The sequence below is a fragment of the Brachyhypopomus gauderio genome, chromosome 19, assembly GCF_052324685.1.
Source record: "Brachyhypopomus gauderio isolate BG-103 chromosome 19, BGAUD_0.2, whole genome shotgun sequence".
Classification (NCBI taxonomy): domain Eukaryota; kingdom Metazoa; phylum Chordata; class Actinopteri; order Gymnotiformes; family Hypopomidae; genus Brachyhypopomus; species Brachyhypopomus gauderio.
In genome coordinates this window covers 12,973,769-12,991,035 of record NC_135229.1, presented here as the reverse complement: position 1 = coordinate 12,991,035, position 17,267 = coordinate 12,973,769, and the positions used below count along the sequence as shown (strand labels likewise).

The 17,267-nt window shown below is 48.0% G+C and overlaps 2 protein-coding genes across 3 annotated transcripts in view; one reads left to right on the top strand and one right to left on the bottom strand.

The window, feature by feature from the left end:
* Window positions 1–399: 399 nt before the first annotated feature.
* On the top strand, window positions 400–5,356 carry urod (uroporphyrinogen decarboxylase). The gene is made up of 10 exons (XM_076981039.1): window positions 400–589; window positions 1,485–1,597; window positions 1,742–1,821; window positions 1,905–1,967; window positions 2,065–2,262; window positions 3,065–3,226; window positions 3,872–4,009; window positions 4,300–4,400; window positions 4,523–4,589; window positions 4,819–5,356. Exons 1-10 carry the CDS (start codon window positions 567–569, stop codon window positions 4,981–4,983), a joined length of 1,110 nt encoding a protein of 369 aa, XP_076837154.1. The 5' UTR covers window positions 400–566; the 3' UTR covers window positions 4,984–5,356.
* Window positions 5,357–7,491: 2,135 nt separating this feature from the next.
* Window positions 7,492–17,267, bottom strand: part of zswim5 (zinc finger, SWIM-type containing 5) — a 40,342-nt gene continuing 30,566 nt past the window's right edge. The window contains exons 8-14 of one of the 2 annotated variants that reach the window (XM_076981440.1): window positions 16,112–16,249; window positions 14,464–14,721; window positions 14,109–14,244; window positions 13,189–13,358; window positions 12,924–13,087; window positions 12,750–12,831; window positions 7,492–11,262 (exon numbers count right to left, since the gene is read on the bottom strand). In XM_076981440.1, coding sequence (XP_076837555.1) covers window positions 10,400–11,262; window positions 12,750–12,831; window positions 12,924–13,087; window positions 13,189–13,358; window positions 14,109–14,244; window positions 14,464–14,721; window positions 16,112–16,249 — 1,811 coding nt within the window. In that variant the 3' untranslated portion in view covers window positions 7,492–10,399. The remainder of the gene's footprint in view (window positions 11,263–12,749; window positions 12,832–12,923; window positions 13,088–13,188; window positions 13,359–14,108; window positions 14,245–14,463; window positions 14,722–16,111; window positions 16,250–17,267) is intronic. The other variant, XM_076981441.1, reaches the window with a different exon arrangement.

Below are 17,267 nucleotides of genomic sequence, written 5' to 3'. Positions count from 1 at the left end.
TGTCTAATTTTGGTTCTATGGCCTTTAGTCAAACTAATATGCAGATTGTGTTGGTACTTTATTAATAATGTAATAGTTAAGACACACCAGAGAAATGAGAAATACATACATCTATGAGCCTGGTATAATGTCTCCTTATTGACTATGACAATAGCAATACTATGCCACAAAAACGTTTCAGTTTATACCTTTTAGTGTTTGTTCATGGATGGATTTTGCAATAATGTACAATTTTAAGATAAATGTAAAAATCTATATAAATATAATTTTATATGTATAATATAGAATTAAATGGTATTTTTCTTAATGTTAGCTTTTTTATTATCTGGTTTCGGTTTTGTCGCGACTTTTATTTTGACAGATATTGAGCGGAATCATAAAGCTGCCTTTCAACGACCTATTTGCGGTCATGTGACTATTTCAAGATGGCCGCGTCCTTCCCTTTGTAGTCGTGACGTTTTCGCCGGTGGGCAGTTTATGTAATTCAGTCAAATTCTGCACATAGTCGTCCAAACACTGCCAAACAAAGCATCTTATCCTTCGGACCCGTCTGCTAGCTTGACATCATGGATAAGGACAATCTTATTCTGTAAGTATTTTTTCTTTTTTCACACTTAGTTGATTGTTTAATCTGCATTTGATCTTGATTTTCTCAGGAATATAATAAGTCCGTATACACGTGTCTACTGGGGGTAAAGTGACATGTTTCATACATCGAGACTAATTCATCGCAAGACGTTTGTCAACTTTTATTATGCAATTTTTATTTTATTTTATTATAATTCAAACATTTATTGTAGTTTAGGAGCAGGTTCGTGTAAGCCTAATCACACACAACCCTTTTAGAAGTTTACCTTGACTTTTACGTAGCGTATTAAGAATGAAAACTAACGTTTCTTAAACGTTTTTGTATAAACGTTTGGATAACTTAATTTTTATACTTTCATATATGCCTAGGACGGTTAGTACGAGCGAGCAAAATTGCATCTATCCCCTAGGATTCAATGTAGTGGTAACTAGTTAATGTAGTACAATACTAACTAACCTATGTTTGCTATACGTGATCATAAAAGCTACGGTTTTTAGTTAAAGATCTTTACCTTACAATTCCCTGGTCTTAATTAATAAGAACGTTCTCTATATTAAATTGTGTTGAAACCCAAAACGTCGATCTTTGCATTGCTTCGGCATAATCACTCATTTTTAGATGAGCTCTTCCCATGAATATGTTTGTGTTATCATGCCATGAGGCACTTCAAGGAGTGGACCGTTATTTCTTTGTTGTCAGAAGGGCTTATCTCCACTGTGCATGTGTCTTTTTTTCTAAGACAACGTTTCTAAGAAGGAAAGGGTGGTGCATTTGAACTGGGGACGATAAGACATCACTGTTGTTAAACTGTTGGACTGCACTGAACAAATCAATTGATTTGTTGACCAGCATGTGACATTATGCACATTCTCAATAACGTCGCTTTCTTCTGTAGCCCAAAGGACTTTCCTGAGCTTACGAACGACACGTTCTTACGAGCAGCGCGCGGTGAGGAAGTTCAGCACGTTCCGGTTTGGTGCATGCGACAAGCCGGTCGTTACCTGCCAGGTATGTGTGCTTAATCAAGCCATATCAAAGCTATTAGCACCACCCTGCCAAACCGCCTTTCCAGAACACCACAGCTGTTGTATCCTTTCATATATTAGTACTGCAGTGTGTGGTGTCACCATTTACATGACTAACATCCCATAGAATTCAGGGAATCCAGAGCAGGGAAAGACTTCTTTGCGACCTGCCGCTCCCCTGAAGCCTGCTGTGAGCTTACGTTACAGGTAGGTGGCATCAAACGCACAGACCTTCCACTGTGCCATCCAGAGTTGGCAGACGGTAAAACGAGCGTTTCTTTTTTTCGTAGCCACTGAGACGTTTTCCCTTCGATGCTGCGATCATCTTTTCGGACATCCTGGTAGTGCCGCAGGTAAGACGTAAGGCCCGAACGCATAAACCTTCCCTGTTTCATATGGAAAAAAAGCAGCGGTGTGTCTGTATTTGCGTGTGCATGTCTCCGTCCCCAGGCCTTGGGCATGGACGTCCAGATGGCCCCGGGAAAGGGCCCCACGTTCCCGGAGCCACTGAAGGAGCCAGAGGATCTGCTGAGGCTCAGAACTAAAGTGGACGTGGACGCTGAGCTGGGCTACGTCTTCAGGGCCATCACGCTGACGCGGCACAAGCTGGAGGGGAAGGTTCCTCTCATCGGCTTCGCCGGGGCACCGGTGAGCCGACCAGGACCAAACCAGACAAAAACAAAATGGTGTACTGTTGGATGTCAGTTTATATCGAGCGCTGTCGTCAGAGACGTCCTTTGAGACAAAATTCACGTTTGTGGTTGCAGGCTATTAAATTGTTTAATTACTGTATTACTGTATTAACCCTTTGTTAGCCATACAGCAACAAGGAAGAACTGAAAGAAACTTCTTGATATTCTCATTTATTGAAATGCACCTTTATGTGTATTGCTTGTGTGAAGATGTACATCTTGGGTTTTCCTGTAGTATCGATGCTTTAGAAGTTATAGCCATTAAGTTTGATCCATGACCCAGTGACCCCGTAGTGAGTAGCCACATTGAAAAGAATTAGCTTATTATTCTGTGACTGCAGCCTCCAACCTCATACGACCGACACCATGAACATAGGAGATCTGGTAGCTCAACTGGTCAGTCATGGCAGACTGGTTGATCACCACTCGTATACGACAACCTTCGTCTGCTGACAAACCATTAAGAAGATCTAGAGAAGACAAGCAGATGATCCATGTTCCTATATTCCAACACCTGATACCACTATGCGAACAGTCACTCTCTACCACTGGTTAAGCTCCACTCATAAAAGACATCATCTCCGTGTGGTCTATAGAGGTCCGATTTATCTAGGCAACATTCTACATATGCACTAGTGTTTAGTTATTTAGATAAGTCAAGTCTAATAGAATACTGAGTGCTAATCTCTGTATATTTAGCAGCGTTAGTTTGATCAGATATGGTCCTCGATCATAATGGTACTGTGGGTGTTCTTCAGTGGACTCTGATGTCCTACATGATCGAGGGAGGTGGCTCCATAACCCAGTCCAAGGCGAAGGCGTGGTTGTACCGGCACCCCGAGGCCAGCCACAGACTCCTCCGCCTCCTCACGGACGTCATCGTCGAATACCTGCTGGGCCAGGTGAAGGCAGGGGCTCAGGTAAGGGGTCAGGAGAGAGACCCTCACAATCCTTCTGTGTGTCTACTTCATTGAACCGGTAAAGGAACATCTCGGTCAATAAAGACGCACCCGTGTGTTAATGAAAGCTAGTTACACAATCTGCTAATGTTTAGTAGCTGTTATTCATTTTTAATTCAAATGACACTTTTATCCAAAGCAACGTAGAGTTGCGAGCGAGTGCAGGTTGTGCAATTGAGTGTTAAGGGCTTTGTTCAGGGTCCCAGGAGGGGCAACTTGGAACAGCTGGTGCTTGAACCGGCGACCTTCTGATTATTGGCCCAATACCACAGCTACCTGACGTGTTCCTTTACTGTGTAAAGTGCTGTTTGGATATGATTAGTTTTGTCAACATAGGTAGAAAAATAAAACAAGAGAATTGCAATATTTCCTGAGGGGGCTATTCATGCGGGATTAAAACATGATTGGATTATTTGTAAGAGTTATTTGTAGTGGGTAAAAAAAAGGCACCTGAATGATGCCCTACTAAAGATTCCATCAGATACAACCTGGTGAAAAGTAGTGCCATCTGAACCAGGCTTGGCACTCTAATATGACTCTGGAAACACACCTATGTACTCTTTCTTTGTCTGTGTGTGTGTGTGTGTGTGTGTGTGTGTGTGGCAGGCCCTGCAGGTGTTCGAGTCCCATGCCGGCTGCCTGGGCCCGGTGGAGTTTAAAGAGTTTGCCCTGCCCTACCTGCGGGACATTGCGAGACGGGTTAAGGACAAACTCAAAGAGTCTGGCCTGGACAATGTGCCTATGGTGTGTACCAGCAAATACAGCTTTCTCCTGTACACCAAAATAATCACCCCAAACATCATTCGTAGCTCTTGTGTTTATATAAGATGATCAGTTTCACAATGTATTGAAAAAAAAATTTATTACTGCATCTACAGTACCTAATTTAAACGTGATGCAAATTCACTGCAGTATTTCTGCAGAGTGCTAAAAATATTTTTTTATTGCACTTGATAAAATGCACCAGTAGGTGTCAGCATGGTGTAATTGTTGCAGGGCAGTGCCTTAATTTCCTGTTTTTCTGCCTTGATCAGATTGTATTTGCCAAGGATGGTCACTACGCTCTGGAAGACCTCTCCCAGTCCTACTACGAGGTCGTAGGTTTGGACTGGACCATTGACCCTCGCTCGGCACGGTGAGTCACCCCCGTTTGAGATGCACTATGGTACTTCCTGACAATTTCTGTTGGAAAAGTGTTTGCAGACACCCTAAATGTCCCTCCCCCCGTTTGAGTGACTGTCTGGACTTGCTCCACAGGGAGAGAACTGGAGGGAGAGTGAGTCTACAGGGGAATATGGACCCCTGTGCTCTCTACGCTACTAAAGTAAGAACATGCACTCAGACAGGCGTCCATTTTCACTAATTAAAGCTGCTCCATCAGGGGTCAGGCCATGACCCCCATTTTAGGCTAGTGGTATCCAGCTATATGTCTTCCATATTAATAGACATTGTTTCTTATTGTGTGTGTGTATATATATATATATATATATATATATATATATATATATATACACACACACACATTAACGTGTTTTGTTGGTGTGTGTGTTCAGGAGCGCATTTCTGAGATAGTGAAGCACATGGTGGAAGGCTTTGGCACCAAGGGCTACATCGCCAACCTCGGTCATGGCCTGTACCCCGACATGGACCCCGAGAACGTGGGCGCCTTCGTGGACGCCGTCCACGCCCACTCCCGGCAGCTCGCCAACCGTAGCTAGGCGCCCGGCCAAGCCCCGACGACCACTCCAGGCTTCAGACGGCTTCATCCTGCACCCTTAGCTCCTTTTCCGGCGATTATAGACAAACCAGTGATGGATGGTGAGAATGTGGAACCCGTTAAGCCCCACTGCAGAGTTAAACTGGCAGTAGCCGTCCTACTTCTGGCCCAGTCCGCACTGCAATCATGAAACCGAGGGACCCTCTTAAGTGGACGCTGATCCAAAATGCTAACGTGGCTGACTGGGGGATGAACGTGAGCTCATTTAGTGATTGCCATCGTTAGCATTATGGGTCAGAGCCTCCCTTTAAGCACTACTGTCTACATATATATGGATGTTTTTATATTTAGCCAAATAAAGATGATCATTTTAATAGCCTGTCTGGACCTCCTGGACTAACACCATGCCAGTGTTTTAAAGGTCTGTAGTGCATAATCGAGTAATCTGTCAAAACTGATTCAGTTTCCTTTGGGCATTTGCCATGGTTCAAGGAAGAATTACAGCGAAGATTTTGATCATGGGTGCTCAACGGTTTTTGTCTCGGAGACGGTGGGTGTGTCCGAGGACAAGCTAGAGCCGCACAACCCGGATTTTTCTTGAATTATTCCGGAATCTGTGATCCCAACACGGCTCCATTGTGTACGTAGATATGCATGTAGGTTTAAAAAATGTTTATTTCATGCATTTTATTTTCAAATTTCAGTTGAGTTTTGTTTTCCTGGTTTCTAATGGTCAGCAAAACGAAAGAGAAATCCTCCCTTCTTGGTCTCAGGACTGCTACCAAACAGCTTACTGTACCAACTGGGGAGGAAAGGCATAGGCGTTCACACACACACACACACACTCACACACGAAATGGTTGCAGGTGCAGGTCCCTCTTATTTGTGCAGGCTGCATGCTGTTGTCACAATGCTGGTCTGGTCTTGATTGTGCTGCGTTCGGGGGCCACAGGCCTCTGTGTGCGGGGGAAGAAGGCGGCAATCAATCTGCTGATTAGTGCTGTAGCATTTTAAGCTCCTGTCACTCTCTGTTGGTTTGAATCCATAGAGCACCTCTGTGATGTGGGGGGCTGGGCATACGTCATGTTTCCAATCGAGGCACACACACACACACACACACACACATGGAGTTGCCTCAGGGGGCTCCAGACATTATTTTTAATTGCAACAATGAATCCACACTCAAAAAAGCTAAATTCCCCAAGGTCTCCTTTAAGGAACCACGAAGGGGGATGAGGTGGTGGGGGGGGGGGGGGGTGTTTGAGCCGCAATCTCTCAGCGAATCACCAGGCTTGAAAATCCAATCTCCTGGAGACAGCGAGCTTTACATCATTTGTCAGGCGCTGGTGCTATCGGCGCTTTATCAGACGCCAGGGTGTAGGAGGGCCCGGCCCGGCCCACCGATCAGAAATATTGGGGACGAGGGACAGAAGTGGCACTTCACGCCGAACCACATTTCTCCCCCCGTGGACGGTCCAGCAAAACTGTTTTGAAAGGAGAGTGACAAGCCCTTAAAGTCGATGACCGATGCTTGTTTTCTCGTGATCAAACAGTAATCCATAACTGCTGCTGCTTTTATGGGCTTTTGTTTGCTATGCTGCTGGACACACTGCTACCGCAGGTAATCCTCAGTTTTATATATATGGGCGATAGAAACTTCTGGTTGTTTATAATCCCCAGACTTTCTTCCTTAGCCAATCACCTCTTATAGCATCGTCCCAAGTCCTCTCAGCCCCGCCCACTACTGCTGCAACCCAATTACAAAAGCATGCTGGGAAAATCGCAGCGACAAAACAAGGCACTGCCAATCGGCTCCCCTAAGAACGGCACGTGTGTCTGCGGTGGCGCGGACGTGGACAGTTTCTCGGGCCGCTCAGTGCCGTAAGCCGTGAGCGATACGGCCCCAGGCAGGGCAGAGTGTCACCCCGGGGCACGCCAGACGCTCTTTGTCCCGCCGAATGTTTTGAGGTTTTAATTAAGGCCGACGTTTCTCACGTTGCAATGTGTTTTGGCCCCCCAGTACCACCGACAGTCTTGTGGGTCCTTGTCGGGGGAGTCTCGGCCTAACGCACCCGGATAAACGAAAACTCCCAACAAGGTGGGAAAAGCAATTACTGCCATCTCTCTTTTCCCTGCGAAGTTACATATTTCAGGACAGCACCGCTGTCACGCAGGGCCCGGCTACCACTCTGCGATCCTCTAGGGGGCGCCACACTGAAATGCGCCAGGTGTGTGGAGAGGGGCGAAGGCCGGACCGGGTAGTCTGACGGACCGGTGGGGGTGGCATCTCAAACACCACCAATCATTCCGACACGAGGTCGTCACGGTGGTGACGGAGCCACGCCAGGCTATCTGATCCTGGGACAGCTGGGTGTGGGTGTGGGGGTCCTGGTTCTCCGGTCCTGCAGGGTTATCCGTGCTCCGCGTGCCAGCTGCTAATCCTGGAATGGACGGTGGGATTACACTGATACGCCTGGCTCTCCTCAGCATGCATAGACAATGACGTGTTTCACACTTTATTCATAGAAAAGCACTGAAATCACAAATCATATAAAACGGTAGTAGCATTACATAAATAGTAATAAATTTTTGTTTATAGACATTAGCTCAAGAGGTTGCACAAACAAAAACAAAAAGGTTGAACTATACTTTTGTGGCAACAAATACTGGATACCTTTTCATAATTCAGTAGCACAGAGAGGCGACAAACACTTTCCCTTAACTTAAACGAAACAAACAAAATAATAATAATAAAAAAAAAATCAAACAGTAGATGAACTAGTGAACGATCTCTACCAGCGATTATTATTTTTTCCTTCTAAACTCTAGGGACAGGTCAGAACACTGGTACAGCCAACACACACACGAAGGACGGGAGAGAAGCTCCGAGCCACGGAAGATTGATGCCGTCGGACCAGATAGTTGCGCTACACAAAACGCTTGCTTGGTTATTTTGAGTTTATATAGCAGGCAGCGCTATGATCGTCCTGCAGACGTCTGCTCAAAGAAGAAGAAGAAAGCAAAAACGGTTTCTTTGAGTTATTTTAGCGACGCGGAGTGACACCGGTCCTGTTTCAGGACAGGCGTGACCGCGCCGCGCGCTCCCGGGCCGCCATGGACGGCACCGTTTGGCGCGAATTTTGTGACTGATCCTTCAGAGTAAGTTAAGAAACGAAACCGGGAACATTTAAATAAAACATGTTGACCAACATTCTAGTGACCAACACTAAACTATCAACAAAACAAGCCTCTTGATATGTAGACATGGCAGAGGCGTCTATCTAAGTGTTAATGAGGCCGCGGTGTAGCTCCCAACAGACGGATCTTTTCTCCAGTTCTCTACCTAATGTGGAGAACAGCGAGCCCATCACTGAGCATGCGCAGAAACGGCGCCATTTACGGGATGGCACGCACACCTGGCAGCTTCAAACACCCTCGCCACTGGTTTTGGACGGTAGAATCTTTTATTTGGATCACTTTGTGTCCCTCACCCCCCCCCCCCTCTCTCTTTCTGACACTCTGTCCATCAGTACTGTACTCCACTTACATTGGCAACACAACTTCCTGAAACACATACCTGCGTTTTGAGAGAAGATTATAAGGCTTCAAAGTAAACGAGATGGACGCAGATCAGTCAAAAGGCAAAAGTCCAAACTGTTCAGGGAGCGTTCCCTGCCCGCTTCAGAACCGAACCAGAGGCCCCTACCCCTGGGCGGGAGGGCGATTCGGGGATGGGGAGAGACAGTCTAAGTCATGAAGTGGTTCTGCATAGTGAGTTCAATTCTATTCATAAATGTTTGTCATCTCCACTTCTTTCAGTCTTTATACACCATGCTTCGTTTGCAAAAAATAAAATAAAAAAAATAATAAACATACAAAAAGGATACAAACAAAACAGTAAATAAGAAAAACAAAATGTTCACAGGAGCACCTGAGAAATGTTTTAAAGTCTTTCCTCTTAACTGCTGTCACACTCCCAGCCCGTGACAAATTCAAGTATCCGAAAAGAAAACACATAAAAAAAACATACAGTCATCATAAATAATTATAACTTTACAATTTTTTGAATTGACACTTTCATATTTACAATATCTTAAATGCTTATGCTACGTTTTTTTTTGTTTGTTTTGTTTCTTTAAGTGATTCCCTGAGAACTGAGTTGAGAGTCTCTTTTCTCGTCGTCCTTTCGTTCTGGGTTCCTGGCTGTAGAGTGCATCTTAAGGGTGATGATTTCATGGGGGTGGTGGGTCTGGAATGTGGAAGAATTAGTGGTCTTCAAACATGTTTCCCCTAGCGTTTCCTAAATTAGAGGGAGTTTTTGTTCATTTTTGACGCCAAACTGTAGTTCTTCTACATGTGACCAAATTTATATTTATACAGGACATAACTGCTAATCCAGACGTATCACGCAGGGGACAGGGGACAGGATTTAACGAAGTGCTTGGACAATAATGCTCCTACAACTAAGACAAAATTTTCACACCTTCTTTCTCTTTCTTGTGGACCCTCCCCCTTCCCCCCAACGTACAGAGAAAACCAGGAATCATAATGCTGAACCTGAATGGGTGAATTTTTCTCTCAAACTTCTGCTCACCCTAAAAAGGAAATATGGCCGACATTTCTCTTAGTTATCTTAAAAAGGAAAACTCAAAGCATGTCTTATTCAGGTGGTGCAGGACAGCCCTTCTCTGGCCACTCTGACGCTCTCTGGCCCTCGGGATTCTCTCCCAATCTCCTGCTGAAAAAAGACCTTTCTGCTTCTGGAGCAAATTAATGTGGAGATTGGGGAGGAGGAGGTGGCCTTTAGGGGGGTTCCTCAGAGTCCAGGCGTAGGCGAGTCCAGGGGCAGGTGTGTCGGAGGTATCTGTGGAGCTGGGCTATGTTGACGTGTTTCTCTCCCTGTTTCGCCGGTCTCTACCCTCACACCAAGGCCTCTCCCAGACCATTAAAGCTGTTCCATAAATACGATCGAGGTATGACAGTAACACTGTGAGTGTTCTAGGAATGACCGCTGTTTTGAGTGTTCAAGTTCCTTCAAAACATAAGAAAAAAAAACAAAGACCACCAATCGCCATGACGGAAAATTTTTCCCAGGCTCAAAACACACCGCCTAACATTTGGTTTCTCTTTATATGCCACTTCTACATCTGTAATCACGATATCTGTAATAAACAAAGGTGAGCAGCCTACATAAAATGGTGATGAAGCTCATTCTCCTCCACAGGTTCGACCTGGTAGAATAACTTAGTGAACAGTGAGTGTTCACAGTTAAAAAAACAAACAAACAAGGACGTATGAAAGAAAACATAGAAATTCACAAAAGAGGACCGAAAAAAGCAGGATTATGGAAAGAAATAATGCCTTAAAGAGAAGAGGAACAAGGTGACCAAAAGAGGGCGCTGTTTGGCGGGCGAGGGTCAGCCAAAGCGTTCCCGAACCAGCATCATAAGTTTCTTCTTGCCTTTGTAGATCTGTTTGAGGTTGTCTATGAACTGGGCGAACTGGATGTGGCCGTCCTGTGCGAGCAGGAAGGTCTCGCGCGCCTTGCTCAGGAACTCGATGAACTCGCCGTAGTGGCGTGGGCTGATGTGCGTGAGGCGCGAGTGCGTGGTGTTGATGTAGGCGCTGATGGTGGCGTCCAGCAGCTGTCGCAGTGGCGCCTTGTCCGTGCTCATCAGCTTCCCCGAGTTGCGCCGGCCGGGTATCCCGGCCAGGCCAGGCGCCGTCATGGTGCACCGGCGCAGGATGTCCGACAGCACCGTGGCGCAGTGCACGCTCTTCACCACCAGGGGGATGATGGCGGCCAGCTCGTTCTTGCCCAGCGAGTGGCTGAGGGCGCAGGCCCACAGCACGTCGTTGATGGCCGGGTGCGTGTCCTGGTTGTAGGCCAGGTTCAGGTGCGCCATGGCCAACGAGGCCAGCTTGAAGGCTCGCAACGGGTAGCCGCGGTGCTCCATGTAGCGTGCGATGGTGAACAGCTGCGAGTAGGTCATGCCCGTGGCGGCGGCGTCAATGACGATCTGGTAGGCCGTCTCGAAGGCGATGTGGTCCTTCTCGCAGAGCGTGAGGGCCGACAGGGCGCAGTTCTGTGGGTCCTTCATGGCGCACTGCAGGGCCAGCGTCCGGGCGCAGCTGGCCAGCTCCTCGCGCTGAGGGTAGTCCAGGCTCAGCCGCAGGATGGTGTTGTGCGACATGACGGTGGCCGCCACGATGCTGGTTGCCTCCGTCGGTGTGAAGAGCGTGTACCAGCTCTGCAGGATGCTCACCAGGGCACGCAGGCCTACGGAGACACGGGAGGGACAAATCAGAGGAGCGGGACGAGTAGTGTGAAGAGAGACGGTGGCGTGAACATTTGGTAGTGTTCCGCATTACTCAACATTGGGTAACACTTATAAGCAGTGGCTTAGGTTTCGTTTCAGCGTTGGGGGTGGACACTGCTCACCCTATCTTACCCTACATTACCTTACCTTATCCTACCTTACCCTACCCTACCTTACCTTACCCTACCTTACCTTACCCTACCTTACCCTACCTTACCTTATCTTACCCTACCTTACCTTACCCTACATTACCTTACCTTACCCTACCTTACCTTAACCTACCCTATCTTACCCTACTATACCCTACCTTACCCTACCCTACCTTACACTACTTTACCCTACCTTACCATAACCTACCCTATCTTACCCTACTATACCCTACCTTACCCTACCCTACCTTACCTTACCCTACCCTACCTTACCCTACCTTACCATAACCTACCCTATCTTACCCTACTATACCCTACCTTACCCTACCCTACCTTACCCTACCTTACCTTAACCTACCTTACCTTACCCTACATTACCTTACCCTACCTTACCTTACCCTACCCTACCCTACCTTACCCTACCCTACATTACCTTACCTTACCCTACCCTACCTTACCCTACCTTACCTTACCCTACCCTACCTTACCTTAACCTACCCTATCTTACCCTACTATACCCTACCTTACACTACCTTACCCTACCCTACCTTAACCTACCCTACCTTACGCTACCTTACCTTACCCTATCTTACCCCACCCTACCTTACCCTACCCATCCTTACCTTAACCTACCCTACCTTACCCTACCTTACCTTATCTTACCCTACCTTACCTTACCTTACCCTACCTTACACTACCCTACCTTACCCTACCCTACCTTACCCTACACTACCCTACCTTACCCTACCTTACCTTAACCTACCCTACCCTACTATACTCTACCTTACCCTACCCTACCTTACACTACCTTACCCTACCCTACCTTACCCTACCCTACCTTACACTACCTTACCCTACCCTACCTTACCTTAACCTACCCTACCTTACCCTACTATATCCTACCTTACCCTACCCTACCTTGCCCTACCCTACACTACCCTACTTTACCCTACCCTGCCCTACCTTACACTACACTACCCTACCTTACCCTACACTACCCTAACTGGTTCTATGAGCAGTGTGAGCTGGAATCATTGGGCAGACATCTCCCATATCTGACCACCCCTGACCATCTGACCATCTGGCCATGTTTACCACCACAGCGGCAGTAGCTATATCATCACATAACAATGTATAACAATATATATTATTTTATTATAGTTTTATTACTTTTTAAAAAATATTGTAGTTACAGTGTAACTGTAGTGATAGTTTGCAAAGCATTACCAGATAAGAAAAATAAAATACATAAAAACAGAAAGAAAATGTAATGGTTTAAGAAAATGTTTGATACACACCAACTTCAGTAGCACAGGTCACCAGCCATCGTACCATCTCTCTGCGTCTCCAGTTTAGAGTGGACAACGTCATCCTCATCACCTAGACACATGTCACGCTGGGTTACACTGAGACCACACACACTTACGCACACACGTGAACCTGACGGGCAGGACAAGGCTGAGCGTGTGCACCTGAAGACCCAGCTCCAGGGCGACGTTGAGCAGCGTGATGTCGGGTGTGCTGTCGGCGGGCGTGGCGATCTTGAAGGCATCTTGGGCCAGCTTGAAGATGAGTGAGGACGAGTGGATGTTCTTCTGGATGGCCTCCAGGACGGTGCGTAGACGCAGCATGTCTCCTGCTCGACACACACAACCCACATTGTCCTTCCATTAACTCTCGCGAGGGGGCGGACGGGTGGTGCACGCCCAGCTTGGGCCGGGCTGATGCGAGACTCACCCTTGGCTGCGGTGAGCATGGTGGATGCCAGCTCACACTGCTGGGATTCCAGGTGTCCGAGAGTGAACCAGCGTGGGTACCGGCTGGGCACGATGGAGATGCCGTGGTGGGGGTGACCCACGTCACCCGACGGGGCCGTGGACTCCAGCACGGGCAACCTGCAACACACCCTGCCATATGGTCATCACATCCCACACACACTCCACCCGTTTACATTTACACATCCAAAATCAAGTGTATGAAAATTACAATTATGTTACAGTTACAGGAGGTGCCGTTCATCACGGAAACAGCGTTTGTGCTGTCTGAGATTCGAACCTGTGACCTTTCTCTATCAGACCAGCGGTTCCTGAAGATCCCTGAACTAAACCGTTGAAGCTACGGCCCCATGCCATTTCGTTTTCATCTGGCGGCTGTGCCGGCTCTGAGATCGTTCGGTGCTCTGTGCTTGATTGGCTCTGGCTTTGCGCAGCCTGGCTCGTCGGCACTCCACTGCTCATGCCTGCTGCTCGGCCACGGAGGGAGCGGCGTTATTGATTGTGCATCGGCGAGGGCCCAGAGGAGCTGGATCCATGACGGCACAGTACCGACAGGCCGCAGAGACCCCGCAGGGCGCAGGACCGAGAGCAGATCCATGCACCAGAGGCCCCATTGTGTGGGTGTTTGCATCTGGGTCTGTGTTTTCTCTCTCCCATAGAGGAGCAGTTTTTTTTCTACATGATTTAAAGCGACACTGAATATCTAAAGGCAGTGGTCTCCACACAAAAGTCCTGAAGGGTCACGGTTTAGAGGTTCTCACGCTCTAACGTGCCCAGCTTGACTCATGGAGGGGCCTGCCAGGTGGGTCGGAACAGGTGTCCCTGAGCCCTGAAGGTCCCGGGGTGAAGCGTGGGGGAAGGTCTCTCCGTGCGACCTCTCACCTCATGGCGCGCAGCCCGATCTTGTAGGCGAGGTCGGCGTCGTGCGAGAGGAGCGCCGTGAACAGGTACTTGGCGAACGTGTGCATGGGTACGCTCTCTCTGTGGATGACCTCGCCGAGACCACTGAAGGGCCCACCTACACACACGCACGCACAAAAACACACACACACACAGGAAGTTCGATATTCCATTCCAGCCAAGGACAGACTGAAGAGGTTCAGAGTTGGTGTGGGAGCTAAGGAAGAGCTTGAGGAAACGTGTTGGCTGGTATAGAGTTTTAGTCTCGTGACCCTGAGAGGAGCGGTATGAGTCTTGGGCGGTTTAAACCGGACTGCGTGTTGGCGTGCGATCGTACCTTCCAGCAGCAGCAGTGCCTGTTTGCGCAGTGTCTGGACCAGCAGTTCGTCCAACGCCAGCTCCTGCAGCTTGGCCACGATCTGCTCCTCGTTGCGACACACCTTGTCCTGGGCGTACAGGCCCTCGGGCATCAGCCGCTGCTGACCCATACCCAGGAGCGCCACCTCCAGGGCCAGCGCCAGGTAGGACTCGCTTCCGTCCGCGCACCCCCACACCGGCACGTGCTGGTACACCGGGGGTTTGGGCTCGCCCGAATCTGCCGGGAGAGGGGGGAGAGGAGAAGCTTAGCTGGGTCACCGCCGCAGGGGTCACCGCCACAGGGACGCCCCGCTCTGGACCAGGAGGGCGAGGGCCCAGCACCGCTTGGTTTGGTCAGGCAAATCTGTAAAATGCAGAGATGGTGAATCCGGACGCTGAGTGGACTGGACTCGCCCTACAGGCTCGCAGTTTGCTGCTGAGCTAAAGCGTGGGTGGCTTTTAATGGCGGGTTCAGGGATTCGCCCCCTGTGAACCCAATCCCTGAACCCAAAGTGTGGAGCATGTAAATCAGCTTGCAGCCTGATGTCTGGAGTTGCTAAAGGAGCAACAGAGACCCTGCAGACACCAGGGAGGACTTTGTGCTGGTTGTTTGCCGGGATTTCTGAGAAACAGGAGGGCGGAAAGATGACAGGGTGAGGGAGCGTGGCTGGCCGAGCCGGCGAAGGGAGACGGGGAGACGTGGAGGTGTCTGGACTACATGCCCCAGCTGTTGTTGTTGGGCTTTCTCGGTTAGAAATCGGGAGTCTTTGATTGGACGAGGCCTTGAGCATACCCATCTGGCAAATCCCAGATGTGTCCAACTGTGTGACAAAGTCAAACAAAGGGCTGTGCTAGCTCTCCAACACATACACACACACACACACACACACACACACACACACACACACTCACACACAATCACTTAAGCACTTTGGCCCAAGGAGAGCAAAAGCACTTGTGCTCCATCACAAACAACGCATATACTCTCACGAACACACACACACACACACACACACTATATATATATATATATATATATTATATATATATATATATATATATATATATATATAAACAGACCCAATCAGTGCACCACTTGCTCGCATTATTCCAGAACACAATGGCTCCCTGTTGGTGCCTCACAACAGGAACACAATAGCCAGCGTGGTGTGTTTGGCCAGGACCGTCAGGGACGTATAGAATGCAAATGCTTCTTGGTTTTACACATTTTATTCTGCCCTGTGGTCAGAATGACCCCTCTGCTACAATAGCGCTCACCCCACCCCCTGCCAAGGCTGGGCGAGGGGACTGTGTGTGTGTGTGTGTGTGTGTGTGTGTGTGTGTGTGTGTGTGTATGTGTGTGTGTATGTATGTATGTGTGTGTGTGTGTGTGTGTGTGTGTGTGTGTGTGTGTGTGTGTGTGTGGGTTTATTCAGCCACTGTGTAAAAGACTGAATAATGCTATGGGTGTCTTAAGAGGTATGAAAGGACTCAAGTGGACTAAGCTAACTCCACTCCCCCTCCACACACACACACACACACACACACACACACACACACACACACACACACACCCAGACTCCCCCCCATGTGGGACATATAGACACTAGCAGCCCATAATACTCTACCTCCGGTATCCATGGCGTTGTCATCCTCCACTCGACATGTCTCAGTGAGAGTAGCGAAAAGGCACCCGATGGGGTCGAGAGGGTGGCCCACCCAGCCCTCCAGATTAGTAGTGCTGGTCATTCCCCTCTGCAGCAGATCTGGACACACACACACACACACACACACACACACACACACTGTTTACTTAACTATGGATCATAGCCGACAAACTACATTTCATAACCTCTGAATTCTTTAGCTGTTCCTCGCGAACATGTCCATAAGTGGAATGTGTACGCCACGTTTCTCCTAGAGATCTTCTGCACTTTCTGGGACGAGTTTCCCAGTCTTGGATGAACCAAGTCTTGAATTAACCTAGACTTGAATTAACCCAGTCGTGGATGAACCCAGTCTTGAATTAACCTAGACTTGAATTAACCCAGTCCTGGATGAACCCAGTCTTAATTGCACCCAGTCTTGGATGAACGCTAGTCTTGGATCAGACTGCAACATCACCATAAAGACACTCTCTTTAGTGGAAAACAGGCCATTTGTGTATTTCCTGTTCTAACACACTTCACTCAACTGACCACATCATTTCTAGCACCTTCTCAAGGACCAGAAAAAAAACAGAAATGTATTAGGAATTGCCAGTACAGTGGTGTATTTTAACTAATCAAATTTCTCTGACTCTAAATTCAGATCAGTGCTTGTGAATATACACAATAAAAAGCCTTTATGAAGAATCATTTCTGGAGAATACTGAGCTGCTCCACATGTGATTGGCCAGCAGACACCAGCAGGGGGCGCTGCCTCAGATGTGGTTCTGTTTCTGGTCTATTCCTGGGTCAAAAGAGTCCGCTGTTCCTCCCTGCACGGGCCGCTGTGTTGACCTTTGCACGACCCTAAACAAGCCTCACCTGTGTTTGGTGACCGGTTGGCATAGAGACCGATGCCGAGGTACAAACGCTTAAGAAGCAGCCGTGAGACTTTTTCCTGTGGTAACCGCTGACTGATGTTGTTTTCAGAGCGTAGCTCGTGCTGTGGTCATATTAACTTCCAGTGTACACAGGATTTTCGTAGAGCTCAAACAGGTTTAGGCAGCCTGACCAAATAATGGATGTGTGGTAGAGCAGACTGAGATATGTGAGCAGATAAGGTAAACCTCCCGTGTTT

Excerpts from the sequence above, each read along its gene's own strand:
- urod (XM_076981039.1), top strand. The coding sequence starts at position 567 with ATGGATAAGGACAATCTTATTCT. Across the intron at positions 1,822-1,904 it reads GCTGTGAGCTTACGTTACAG|CCACTGAGACGTTTTCCCTT; the intron begins GTAGGTGGCATC and ends TTTTTTTCGTAG. Across the intron at positions 4,401-4,522 it reads ATTGACCCTCGCTCGGCACG|GGAGAGAACTGGAGGGAGAG; the intron begins GTGAGTCACCCC and ends CTTGCTCCACAG.